The 12,746-nt window shown below is 35.4% G+C and overlaps 2 protein-coding genes and 1 pseudogene across 2 annotated transcripts; 2 read left to right on the top strand and 1 right to left on the bottom strand.

The window, feature by feature from the left end:
• Nucleotides 1-1,946: 1,946 nt before the first annotated feature.
• LOC104724808 (senescence-specific cysteine protease SAG12) lies at nucleotides 1,947-3,739 on the top strand. Its single transcript, XM_010443356.3, has 3 exons — nucleotides 1,947-2,540; nucleotides 2,711-2,971; nucleotides 3,223-3,739. Exons 1-3 carry the CDS (start codon nucleotides 2,087-2,089, stop codon nucleotides 3,546-3,548), a joined length of 1,041 nt encoding a protein of 346 aa, XP_010441658.2. The 5' UTR covers nucleotides 1,947-2,086; the 3' UTR covers nucleotides 3,549-3,739.
• Nucleotides 3,740-4,340: 601 nt separating this feature from the next.
• Nucleotides 4,341-7,629, top strand: LOC104724806 (ubiquitin-like modifier-activating enzyme atg7). Its single transcript, XM_010443355.3, has 11 exons — nucleotides 4,341-4,583; nucleotides 4,815-5,026; nucleotides 5,113-5,359; nucleotides 5,449-5,543; nucleotides 5,625-5,917; nucleotides 6,001-6,145; nucleotides 6,233-6,577; nucleotides 6,674-6,835; nucleotides 6,939-7,054; nucleotides 7,129-7,291; nucleotides 7,388-7,629. The coding sequence occupies exons 1-11, from the start codon at nucleotides 4,445-4,447 to the stop codon at nucleotides 7,559-7,561; spliced, it is 2,091 nt and encodes a 696-aa protein (XP_010441657.1). The 5' UTR covers nucleotides 4,341-4,444; the 3' UTR covers nucleotides 7,562-7,629.
• A 125-nt stretch (nucleotides 7,630-7,754) lies between these two features.
• Nucleotides 7,755-8,081, bottom strand: LOC104724805 (protein RALF-like 18 pseudogene; annotated as a pseudogene).
• Nucleotides 8,082-12,746: the final 4,665 nt, after the last annotated feature.

The following is a 12,746-nucleotide window of genomic DNA, read 5'->3' as shown; positions in this document are numbered from 1 at the left end:
ATTTAATAAAGAATATATATTTAATTCTTTTTGTAAGTAAAAACAATGTATAAAAGTAAAGAGATAAACTTTTAGTTATAGAAAATAGTTTTTTTTGCTATAATATATTATCTATATTACCACTAAAAGTGTATTTGTGCACATAAATATTTTTTACTGTTAAAATATATTCTTTAGTCTTTACTACTACCAACAAATTGTCTTTATGAAATAACCTATTATATGTTTCTTCACTTTAACATTTTTATTGTTACAAAAACGTATACGTTAATTTTACATACTTCCTTCTTATATATTACAATTGTAGTCTTTTTGAATAAATTATTTGATTGGTGGAAATAATATGAGACGATTTATTTTTATTTTTTATTTTTTATTTTTTTAGTTCAACAATTTTTTTCTTTATGTAAAGGTGAGTATTTACATTTTTTAGAAACAGTAATAGTTGTATAATTTTCACAATCCTTTTTTTTGTCATCATTGAATCATTTTTTATCTTATATAAAAAGTAATCTTTTTTTCTTGTAAAATTAGCAACTTAAAATTAAAATAAGTAAACAATATTAAAATTTCAAGTATTATGATAAATATATATATATATATATATAATTTCTTTATAATGATCTTTTCTAAATTTTAAAGCTGTTTAAATTTTATAATTTTTTTATAATTCCGTATTAATATTTTTAAAATTGTTAAGAACAAAACTTTTGTTTTACATTTGAAAGTTTACAAAGGTTTTTTTTATAAAGATTTTAATTAAAATTATGTTTTCTTTTCTCTATTTTACTTTTATATAAAATATGTTTATAGTAGATTTTGAATTTTTACATCTCAATAATGCAATTGACACGTGTCACAATTTTGTTAATATGTAACTTTGATATCAAACTTTATATAATAAAATATATACAATTATTATTTTTTTCTTTTTCTATTATCCCTAATAATATCTATATTTAGAGAGATTAAAATATATGAAATTAGTGGAAAACATCATTGAAAAGGAAACTTTTAGCAAATCATATCGTTTATCTACAAAAGAATACTTAACGTAATGAAGTTTACTTGTGTGACTATGAATGATTCGATGATTTGATGGAAATTAGTTGATTTTTGTCGACTCATTTTTCTTCTTCTTTTTTTACTTTGATTAATTAAGCTTTTAACTTGCACGAATGGTTCTCTTGTAAGAACGGAATCCTTGAATTCAAATTAGTTAATTATAAGAAGACAAAAAAAAAGATTCCATGTTTTTGATGAGATTAGTGATTTTGACCCTTGAAAGGTACCTACGTTTAAGAAATATGATTATTAAGTTCTGTTATAGGCCTGGATAAAAAAACCGGAACAAAAAATTAGAACTGAAACCGATTCAAGAAAATAGACCTAAATCCAAACACAAAATTTTAGATTTATCATATTGAGTTCTACACTCCTCTATCCGAAAATCCGTACCTGAATTCAAACCTGAAAATACCAAAAATAAAAATACATATTATTAATTTAGAATATGAATACGAGATATTTTTAATCGAGTATCCGAAGTTATACCCAAAATTTCAAAATTTTATATGAAATTCCGTAAATAAAACTTATATATTCGTTTTAAATATTAGTCACGATAAATAATACGGGGTTTTAAATATTAATTTAAAATTCTTTGTAAAATTAATTAAAATTAAATGCGTCAAATAAGTTTTTATATATGGGCCCGTTTGTTTCGTGTACTACGTCTAGATACACAAACTAACATAGTCTTTACGCAAAACTTCAACATATATCTCTGAACACGGCAATGAACATAGTGCAACTAAAAATATAAATCCAAGCATAGTGAAGTGAACAAATTAAAACTTGACTTCAGTTAGAAAAAATAAACTACGTAATAAACATCAACCATCAGTTAGTTATGTATAAATGTATGAGATCATTACTTGTAAACCAAAAATGCTTTGATTTGGATCGGTCACTTCATGTGAAGATTACCAATTACATCCAATCTTTTTTTCACTATAAAACCCATCTCAATACCCTTTTGGAATAATCAAACTAGTACCAAGAATCATTTAACTTTCCTAAAGCAATGGCTTTTAAACTGATGCAAATATGTTTCTTGGTCTCTCTAATTCTATCAATATGTTTTTCCATCGCTCTTTCTCGTCCACTCGACAATGAACTCATCATGCAAAAGAGGCACATCGAGTGGATGACTAAACACGGCCGCGTTTACGCGGATATGAAGGAGAAAAACAATCGCTACGCTGTGTTCAAAAGCAACGTTGAACGTATTGAACTCTTGAACAGCATGCCTGCCGGTAGAACGTTCAAACTTGCGGTAAATCAGTTTGCTGATTTAACCAATGACGAGTTCCGTTCAATGTACACTGGTTATAAAGGAGTCTCGACTTTGCCTAGCCTAGGCCAAACTAAAACGAGGGCGTTTAGGTACCAAAACGTTTCTTCTGGTAGTTTGCCCATCTCTGTTGATTGGAGGACGAAAGGAGCTGTGACCCCTATCAAGGATCAGCGCAGTTGCGGTATAAATTAGATCTTTATTCATAAATTTTTTACATCTTTATGATATTTTGCTATGTTTTCATTTTGTTTCATACCATTTTATTGAGATGGTATATGTTGTTACGGGTTATCCAATAGTATATATACATGAAAATATTTATGATGACTATTGAAGTCATATTTTGTGTAGGATGTTGTTGGGCGTTTTCAGCGGTTGCGGCTATTGAAGGAGCAGCTCAGATAAAGAAAGGCAAACTTATCTCTTTGTCTGAACAACAACTTGTGGACTGCGACACAAACGATTTTGGCTGCGACGGCGGTTTAATGGACACCGCGTTCGAGCATATAAAGGCGACCGGCGGTTTAACAACCGAATCAAATTATCCTTACAAAGGAGAAGATGGTACTTGCAATTCCAAAAAGACCAACCCGAAAGCAACTTCTATCACAGGTTTCACTTTTAGCCGAACAGAACCAAAATCTGCCTATAAACAAAATTGGTTTTTTCATTTTAACAGCCACAATCAGAAAAACCAAATTAAAAAGTAAAAAATACATTTATATTAATTAAGTCAATGTAAAATAATTTCTTAAAACATAAAAATAATTAAGTTATTTTAATCAAAAAACAAGCCCGGAATTCATTAGCCAAATATGTTGAACTTATTAATCTTGACATGGTTACACATCGTACATACATAGGTTATGAGGATGTTCCGGCTAACGACGAAAACGCACTGATGAAGGCAGTGGCACACCAACCAGTTAGCGTTGGAATCGAAGGAGGTGGTTTTGATTTCCAATTCTACTCGTCTGGTGTGTTCACTGGAGAGTGCACTACGTATCTTGATCACGCAGTGACTGCTATCGGATACGGTGAATCTACGAACGGATCAAAGTATTGGATCATCAAGAATTCTTGGGGAACAAAGTGGGGAGAGAGTGGATACATGAGGATTCAAAAAGATGTCAAGGATAAAGAAGGACTATGTGGTCTTGCCATGAAAGCTTCTTACCCTACCATATGATATCAAATCCGGTTCAGTACCCGGTTATGCTTTTAATTGTGTATTTGCGTGTGCGATATGATTTATGTCTATAAATAATGTGAATAGTTTGTGTAAGAAAAAATTATATTCAGAATTTCAGATGGTTGGTTGTATGCATTTTGTGAAATTGTAATTACGTTTATCATGTGATGCAGAAAGATTTGATAATATCGAAACATTTCTTTTACATATAAGTCGATAAATTTGGACGGTATTAGCTAGGGGTAATTTGAAGCATATACGTAATAAAATTCCACTGAGTGAAATTGAAAAATTGATAAGAAATGAAAGTTTAGATTTTTTCTAATAAACAAAAATTTCAGATATCCAATGGTAAAAATAATATCAGTTATCAGTTTATTTTGTTTTTTTTGGCAAGTATAAAATACATGCCAGAAAAATAAAATAATGTTTTTATGTTTTTGGGATCCAACAATATGAAATTTTGGTAAACATAATTAGGATCTGTATTTTTTACACCCTTTCCCATAAAAAAGGATTGTGAAGGGTTTACTTCAATCAAACAACTAACAAATAAAACTGAGAAGACAGTACAAAACGAAAAGAGAGAGGGATGCATAGATTTGGTTCGGTTTGGTTTAGTTGGTAAAATCGATGATTTTATTACATAAACACAAAAAAAAGACAGTACAAAACCGAATTTGGTTCGGTTTGGTTTAGTTGGTAAAATCTAAACCGTTCGATTTGTGTTTTTTTTAAATTAAACCGGTTTTGGTTTGCTTCAACTTAAAGGTGACCCGACCCAGATTGACCCTGTTCCTGGCACGACTCCTCTTTCTCTCTTCTCTCCGTCATCGTCTTCTTCTTTGCCTTACTCATTGACCCTTCTCATCAGCAAAATTGCAATCTCAGCCATGTCTGAGAAAGAAACTTCACCAACCATACTTCAATTCGCTCCATTGAACAGTTCCGTCGACGAAGGTTTCTGGCACAGCTTCTCCTCTTTGAAACTCGATAAACTCGGAATCGACGATTCTCCGATTCCAATCACCGGTAAACACACAAAACACAAATACCCAATTCATCGATTTTGTTACATAAATTTTGATGTATTAACTTCTGGGCAAGTTCTTAGGATCCGTTTAGGTTTAGAGAATCAGAAAAAAGTTGAAAACTTTAAAATCCTCTGTTTTATGATCCTTAATAAATTCAGATTTAGGTTTCCTCTGTTTTTGGTTCGTTATATCGTGTTAATGTGATGGGAATTAATGTGGAAAATTTCAGGTTTTTATGGACCATGTTCACATCCACAAGTCTCAAATCATCTGACTCTTTTATCAGAGTCATTGCCTTTAGATGAACAATCATCGGTTGCTAGTACTAGCCATGGAAATAGGAATAAGTGTCCTGTTCCTGGAATTTTGTATAACACCAATACCCTCGAAAGCTTCGATAAACTTGACAAACAAAGTCTTCTCAAAGCAGAAGCAAACAAGGTTAATACAAAAACTTGTCTCTGACTTGGTTCTCATCAGTTCTTGTGTTGTGTAAGTCTAATCTTATTTTGTTGGTGAGATTATAGATTTGGGATGATATTCAATCAGGAAAAGCACTTGAGGACCCTGCTGTGTTATCAAGATTCCTTGTTATCTCCTTTGCAGACCTTAAGAAATGGAGTTTCCGGTATTGGTTTGCGTTTCCTGCGCTTGTACTTGATCCTCCTGCAAGTTTGGTAGAATTAAAGCCAGCTTCAGAGTATTTTAGTTCTGAAGAGGCGGAGTCAGTATCCGCTGCTTGTAACGAGTGGCGCAACTCAGATTTAACTACTGGTACTCAACATTCTTGTTCTGGTATTATTCAGTTTCAACGAGTAGCAACTGAATATATGTTATGAATCGTTGTGTTTTTGCTGCTGTAGATGTTCCATTCTTTTTGGTTTCGGTTTCTTCTGATTCAAAAGCTAGTATCAGACATCTTAAAGACTGGGAAGCGTGCCAAGGTGATCATCATAAGGTAATGTGTAACAACTAACTCTTTAGTATACGTAAAAAACCAGAAAGAAAAATTCACCTTTATCTATCTTTCTTCCTGCAGTTGCTTTTCGGTTTCTATGATCCATGTCACCTTCCTAATAATCCTGGCTGGCCACTTCGAAATTACTTGGCACTTATACGTGCAAGATGGAGCCTCGAGACAGTTTGGTTCTTTTGCTACAGAGAGAGTCGTGGTTTCGCTGACTTGAACCTTTCCCTTGTTGGTCAAGCCTCAGTTACACTTGCATCAGGTGAATCAGCTGAGACTGTGCCTAACTCAGTGGGATGGGAGCTTAACAAAGGGAAACGAGTACCCCGATCCATTAGCCTTGCTAATTCTATGGATCCAACAAGGTGATTTTCTGTTCCATGTCAAAGATTATAACAAATAAATAGGTATAGTCTGATTAAAGAAACGGATTCTCGTCTTTTCGCAGGTTGGCTGTTTCTGCTGTTGATTTAAACTTAAAGTTAATGAGATGGCGTGCATTACCGTCTCTTGACTTAAACGTTTTGTCCTCTGTCAAATGCCTTCTTCTTGGAGCTGGTACATTGGGCTGCCAAGTTGCTCGTACCCTTATGGTATGTAACGAAGAGAGTTCAAGATCAACAATTTGACAAACTCATCCGATTAATTAAAAATCTTCTTTTATCTTTCTCTTTCTTTAGGGTTGGGGAATCCGCAATATCACCTTTGTTGACTATGGCAAAGTAGCTATGTCTAATCCAGTCAGGCAATCTCTCTACACATTTGAAGATTGTGTAGGAGGCGAGTTCAAAGCGGTTGCTGCTGTTAAAAGCCTCAAACAGATATTTCCAGCAATGGAATCTAGTGGAGTTGTTATGGCTATACCGATGCCTGGACATCCGATTTCTAGCCAAGAAGAGGATTCTGTTCTCGCAGATTGTAAACGTCTTAGCGAATTGATTGAATCTCATGATGCCGTGTTCTTGTTAACTGATACAAGAGAAAGCCGGTGGTTACCTTCTCTTCTTTGTGCTAATGCCAATAAGGTAACTCAACTCTGTTTCTTTCTTTCTATCTTGCTGGTTTAAGTATAAGTATAATAACAATCTGCTTGATATGTTGGTGTTTGAATTGAAATTCAGATCGCTATAAACGCGGCTTTAGGTTTCGACAGCTACATGGTAATGCGCCATGGCGCTGGCCCGACATCCCTGTCTGATGATATGCAGAATCTTGACATGAACAAGACAAACAAACAGAGACTTGGATGTTACTTTTGCAACGATGTGGTTGCACCTCAGGATGTAATTCCCTGGCTTCTTTGGTTTTGTTATTTTGTTGTTGTTTTGTGATACCTCTGTTCAGTTCTGATTCGTCCTAACCCCGCTCTTTTCTTGTATCTTGCAGTCAATGACTGATCGAACTCTAGACCAGCAATGCACTGTTACACGCCCAGGTCTAGCTCCTATTGCAGGAGCCCTTGCCGTTGAACTCTTAGTCGGAGTCCTACAACACCCACTTGGGTAAGTCTTTCGTAAAACCGAATACATTGAGAATTCAATCCTCAGGCTTATCGTCTTACATATGTTTAATACAGTATCAATGCAAAAGGCGACAATTCGAGCTCGAGTAATGGAGGAAACAATGATGATTCGCCTCTCGGGATATTACCTCATCAGATTCGAAGCTCAGTTTCTCAGTTCTCACAGATCACGCTGCTTGGGCAAGCCTCCAACAGCTGCACCGCTTGCTCTGAAACCGTAAGTTTTTCCACATGAAAACTTTTCTAACAGAACAGAACCGTAAGCTCTCGCGAAGCTTGATCATAACGTTTTTTAAACTTTTATTATATTCAGGTGATATCGGAGTATCGAGAGAGAGGTAACAGTTTCTTACTTGAAGCTATTAACCATCCTACATACCTGGAAGATCTCACCGGTTTAACCGAGCTTAAGAAAGCTGCTAATTCATTTAACCTCGACTGGGAAGATGATGATACTGATGATGAAGATGTAGCTGTACATATGTAAATGTCCATAGACTAATATTGACAAGATGGTTTTCATATGATTCACTTAATAATCATTTTTTTACTACAGTGCAAATTCTAATCATAATTATTAGGTCTCATTTTATCACAATGAGAATTGTGAAATGCGATTGGGAAAAAAAACTAACGAAAAATAAAATAAAACACAACAAACTATTCGAATTGTGAATTGTTTAATTCGTAAAGCGGTGGCATTCTGTAGCGGCAGTGCAACCTCGTCGGTAAGTGTTATCCGGTTGATCAGGTTTACCATCTGGTTTAGCTGGTTTATTTTGCTTCATTGCATCGTAGTTTATATATCTTGAAGCTTGAAGAATCCTACGGCTCAAATCCAAACTTGATCTCATCTTCTTCATCATGGTGATCTTTTCTTCTCCACTGTCAATGCAATTGTCACACTTCACCGGACGAGATCCGAACACCAACGCTGGAAACAAAGACGCCGAGATGATGACGGCGATGATCATCAAGAACTTCATATCATTCATCATCGAGACTTTCAAAGAGTGTGTAAAATAGAGAGTAGTGTGCTGATTCGTTTACGAGTTAGTGGTACTGGTTTGTGATTAAAACACTTGGTTAGTCTACATTTTTATTATAATTCTTTTTTGTAGGTTCATCGAATATTTAACAAGATTTTACTCATTATTATCGTAAAAGCAAGTCCAGTGTATCATTATTTAATCAAAATTACAACGTCAAATTCATGGAATAAGAAGTTAATACGTCGACATAAAAGATGAACCTATACAAACAAATAATGATACACTGGACAGCTTGCTTTTACTCAATAATAATAATGAGTATATGATAGCGTTTGATACTTTAGTTAAATAAACTACTTTGGGGAGTGTTTATAGCAAAACTGAGATTTGCGAAGATGCATTGAAACATGATTAAATTATTTGGAGGGACTTCGAATTTGGTGCAACTTTGAACCAAATTTTTTGGTGATCCAAGATTTTCTATTAATTCATAGGGTGTTTTTTTTTTTTTTTTTTAATTTGGTGACAGAAAAACTTACTGCTGTTGTAACGTTTCTTTAGTCTTAAGATATTAACGCAAGTTACTGAAACGAAAATTATATTGCTAATTCCAAATTGAGAATGGCGTATCCTTAATTTAATTGGAAGAAGAACTAGAAACTACTCTCTACGTTTTTTTTAGAATAATGGGGCGAGAGAGGGCTCGACCAATCGTACTCATGATCAGTCACTAGCTATGGATAGCCCTGGGCATTCAGGGTTTCGGGTTTTCAGGTTTAGATATATAGAACCCGTTCGGGTATTTTATACTATTGGATCGGGTTCGGGTAATTTGGGTATACCCGAACTCAAACAAACCATGAACAAAAAAATAAAATAAACAAAATTTAAAACACTTATATATATAGAAATATTTAACGTTTTACATTAGGACATAGAAACTAAGATTGTAAAATGGTTAAAGATGCACTCTTAAATACTTAAGGTTCTAGGTTCAAATTCCTTTAAATAGATATTTTTACATTTAGTTCGGGTGGACATTCGGGTTTTGGGTTCAAAGGTAATATGCCGGGGGCTAGCTATGGGACAAACGGAATATGTGGTGCGCAGCAAATGAAAGTTTTTCTTAAAAAATGAAAACCATGATCAACGTGGAGTGGACTAAATCACACCCGACGGCACCGGAGAGCATTTACCGGCAGTCAAAGAAGCCGCCTCTAACAACAATCCCCGAGCATGAAGTTGTATCCCTAATAGTTACACGAACCCATCTCCCACGGGTTAGAAAATCCACGTACAGCAAACCACCACCACTTTAACACTGTACAACCAAAAGTAAAGGAGAAGACTGCACCTCGAAGGTTTATAAAAAAATATATATATATAGTAAAAAATAATGAATTTAAATATTTTACATATTAGATTAACAAAAATTTCGAGTTTGCGTTGACCAGATCAATACAAATAAACGGAGTTTGCGTTAATCTAGAGCCCGTCAAATCACAATTTAAGGAGATACATAGCCAAAAATAGATTTGTTTAAAAGTGAAATAGACATAACTTCTTAGTTATAACACATTATGTTCTTTCTTTTTATCATTTGAAAAACAACATCAATCCATTTCTATCGTCTACGATGACTAAACACATTCAACTTTTGTTCACCGTTTTAGCCATCTTCAACATTTTCGTGCTTGGTATGTATCTATATATTTAATATTGACTAAATATATTACAAATAATCGATCTTTTTTTTTTTATGAATGCCATGTTATTGTTTTGTATCAAAACAAATTTCTTTTAATGAAAAACTATATTTTCTTATAAATTTTGGTGTAATAAACAGGAGTGGTCGGAAATGTGAATTCAGCACCATTTAGTTGTGAGGAAATTCTGTTTAAAAAGAGTAAGTGTGATTCCCAAGAGTGTGGGTTGATATATGTGTTGAAGAGGCAAGGGCTGGCGAGTTGTTCTCTGGCCAAAGACAGGATAAACTTCATATGTCGTTGCAATTATCAGTGCCCTAAGTAAAAAAAATATATATTTACTATGAATTCTTATAAAAGTACTAATTTCCTGAATATTTTGGCTTTAGTTCTATTTATATTATATATATATTAAAGTAATAATTTCTTAAATATTTGGGCTTTCAAAAATCCAAAATATGGAATTAACAAAAAAAAATATGATAAACTCATTTCATTGTAGATTTCAACTTTTTTGAATGGACTTTAATTGTTACATAAAGAGTGATTTTCTGTAACATGTTATCTTTCTATTGTGGACATTTAGTTTACCAAACAGACTTTTTTAGGATTTTCTTTTTCTTTTTCAAAGAGAATATATTTGTATTTTTTCTGTAAATTCAAAAATATTTTCTTATGTGGACATCCAGTTTATCAAATGTCTTGTACACATTTCCCTCCAAGTCGGCCTCTAGCTCGGGTATCAAATCAGTAATCCTCCCTTAACATCCTTCTCCGAGCTGAGAGTCTTGATGGGCCGGGCCTTGCTTTGTTCCTTAAATCCTGTATGTGATGGTTTACTCCGGGCTAACCGGGTAGTGCTAAATCACCCTCCTACAATGAGTCCCCCAAGTTCGTTGAGGGAGGGTGCAACTCGGAGCTCAACGAAGTGAACTAATCTATTAGCTCGGTGTAAACAATCACAAACTTAATTCTTGAAAGGCTTCCTGAGGAAGCTGCCGTATCTTCGCACATGTTGTTTCCTTGAAGTGACCAATTAGTCATTTGAAGAGAATTTTACTTTTCCGCGTCGCACAAACCGTCTTTCGCCGTTCTTCGATCTCGGGTACTTAAGCTGAAGGTAACCTCGTCCCCTTTTTTCTTTATTTTTAGTCTCAGATAGATTCCGAACTTGGAATAATCCGCCTGGAATTGCAACATGGTCCGTTCCTCTGGTAATCTTGTTTCCGATGAGACTACTACGCCAACAGAGAGCGACAATGTTCCGTTAATCTGCTACTCAGCGACGAATTAGACGTGCTAAGAGTGTTACGACTTCTGGAACTGCGCCTAGGTCCAAAAAGTACTGTCCTATTGTTCCGTGAACGCAATCCCCAAAACCAAACCCAGATGGCTATCAATCAAGATGATAGTTCAGATAGAAGCTTGACTTGAAACCCAAGTCTTAGTGTAATACCGGCTTCTTCACCAATTGAAAACCCCTGGTCCTCGGTAGTTCCGTGATGGTCGAAGATGTCTTTGCTGCTCCAGATTTTGAAAGCCCTGCAATTCCATCCACACTCTGACGAGAAATCTCTGTGCGGTCTGTTTAAAGACTACGAGTTTTATGATCTTGGAGTTTAGTATTTGGTTCCAAGTTAAGACCAGCGTCCCTGGAACCCGCCGAGAGTATATATCTGCCTCTATGAAGCGTACTTCCAAAATTTCCACCTTTGGTTTCCCTTTCCTCAATTATTATTGAGATACGGTAGTCGCTGAGGTATTGCGGTATGTCTACTTGCTCATGCTTTGGTTTGCAATATTGTTGGAATAGTCAAAATGGGGGTCAAACTTGGACTTGAAATTCTTCCTTTGTTCATTTAAGAGGTTACTCAGTTCAAAATTTTGAAGACCACTCCCGGGCGCTTCCAAATAACAATGCACCCCAAGTGGAATATCGTTCCAGGTCCCAAAGTGAGTAAATTTTATGCCTGGGAAAAACATTACTTCGACGTCCGAGTAGATAAAAACTCTTTCGGATCCTTTTTTGTTGGGAAGAGGAGAAAGGGCCAAGAAACTGTTGGTAGTGTTCCGGGACTTCTTCTTTGCTGCTTTAAACATAATCTGTTACTGATAACATTCCTTTATTTTCCTCAGATTTTCCTTCGTTCTCCAAAGTCCTGCCCAGTGACGTTGAAAGCATCCTTGGAAGACTTCAGGCTATTTCGAACACAAAGTGGTCTAACTTTAATCGTTCTCGAGTTAAGGCCGCCGTTAAGAAAATGGTTGGAGTTGAACCCCAAGCCTTTCAGCAGAGAAATCATTACTCCTGAGGTCTACAATCTGCCCGAGCTAGACTTGATTTTATCTAATGAAGCTCTGTCTCCTGCTTTAGGTCCTTCCGGCCAGGGAAGTAGCTGATCAAACCCCAAGCCTTTCAGCAGAGCCTAGCGTTGTTCTGTCTATGATTGTGGGTCGAGGATCTGAACTTGACTCTAAGCTGATTTCTGAGATGGATGCAAAGAAAGTAATCCTGACGCGGGAAAAATCTGCTCTAGGGAAGAAGAGATCGACATCTTCTTCATGCCCAAAATTAGAGTCCCCTTCTCTTAAATAAATCCTTGTCTACAAAGAAACGCTTCCCGAATCCTTCTCATTTTAGTACCCCAAGGATGACCCTTTTGTTTCCAACCGGATTGAATGCGCCAAGATTGCTTGTTGTGTGAAAATGACTCCAAACCGTTGTCGTAGGCGTACGAAAAGTATGCTCAATCATCGATGCAGGTAAACCGAAATATCAGGTCTTGCTTTTAACTTAGATGCAAATCCTCTATATGCGCATTGTCCATTGCAGACTTTGGCGTATCACAACCTTGGTAATGCAATACAAAATGGAGCTCAACCGAGGGGATTGAAGTCGTCATCATAAAGGACTCGCTCAGGTGGAAAATTTGGCCAAGCAGGCGATAGATTCCCTTAATGCCAAAGAGAAAGA

The sequence above is a fragment of the Camelina sativa genome, chromosome 11 (genome assembly GCF_030686135.1).
Source record: "Camelina sativa cultivar CO46 ecotype springtype chromosome 11, ASM3068613v1".
In the NCBI taxonomy this organism is placed as follows: Eukaryota; Viridiplantae; Streptophyta; class Magnoliopsida; order Brassicales; family Brassicaceae; genus Camelina; species Camelina sativa.
The sequence above is the reverse complement of the archived record's forward strand: the minus strand, read 5'-3'. Positions and strand labels throughout refer to the sequence as shown.

Bases quoted from the DNA above. Each gene is read 5' to 3' on its own strand.
- LOC104724806 (XM_010443355.3), top strand. From the start codon at position 4,445: ATGTCTGAGAAAGAAACTTCACCAACCATACTTCAATTCGCTCCATTG. The intron at 6,146-6,232 runs GTATGTAACGAA...CTCTTTCTTTAG, and splicing joins AAGTTGCTCGTACCCTTATG to GGTTGGGGAATCCGCAATAT. The intron at 6,836-6,938 runs GTAATTCCCTGG...TGTATCTTGCAG, and splicing joins ATGTGGTTGCACCTCAGGAT to TCAATGACTGATCGAACTCT.
- LOC104724808 (XM_010443356.3), top strand. From the start codon at position 2,087: ATGGCTTTTAAACTGATGCAAATATGTTTCTTGGTCTCTCTAATTCTA. The intron at 2,541-2,710 runs GTATAAATTAGA...TATTTTGTGTAG, and splicing joins CAAGGATCAGCGCAGTTGCG to GATGTTGTTGGGCGTTTTCA. The intron at 2,972-3,222 runs GTTTCACTTTTA...GTACATACATAG, and splicing joins GAAAGCAACTTCTATCACAG to GTTATGAGGATGTTCCGGCT.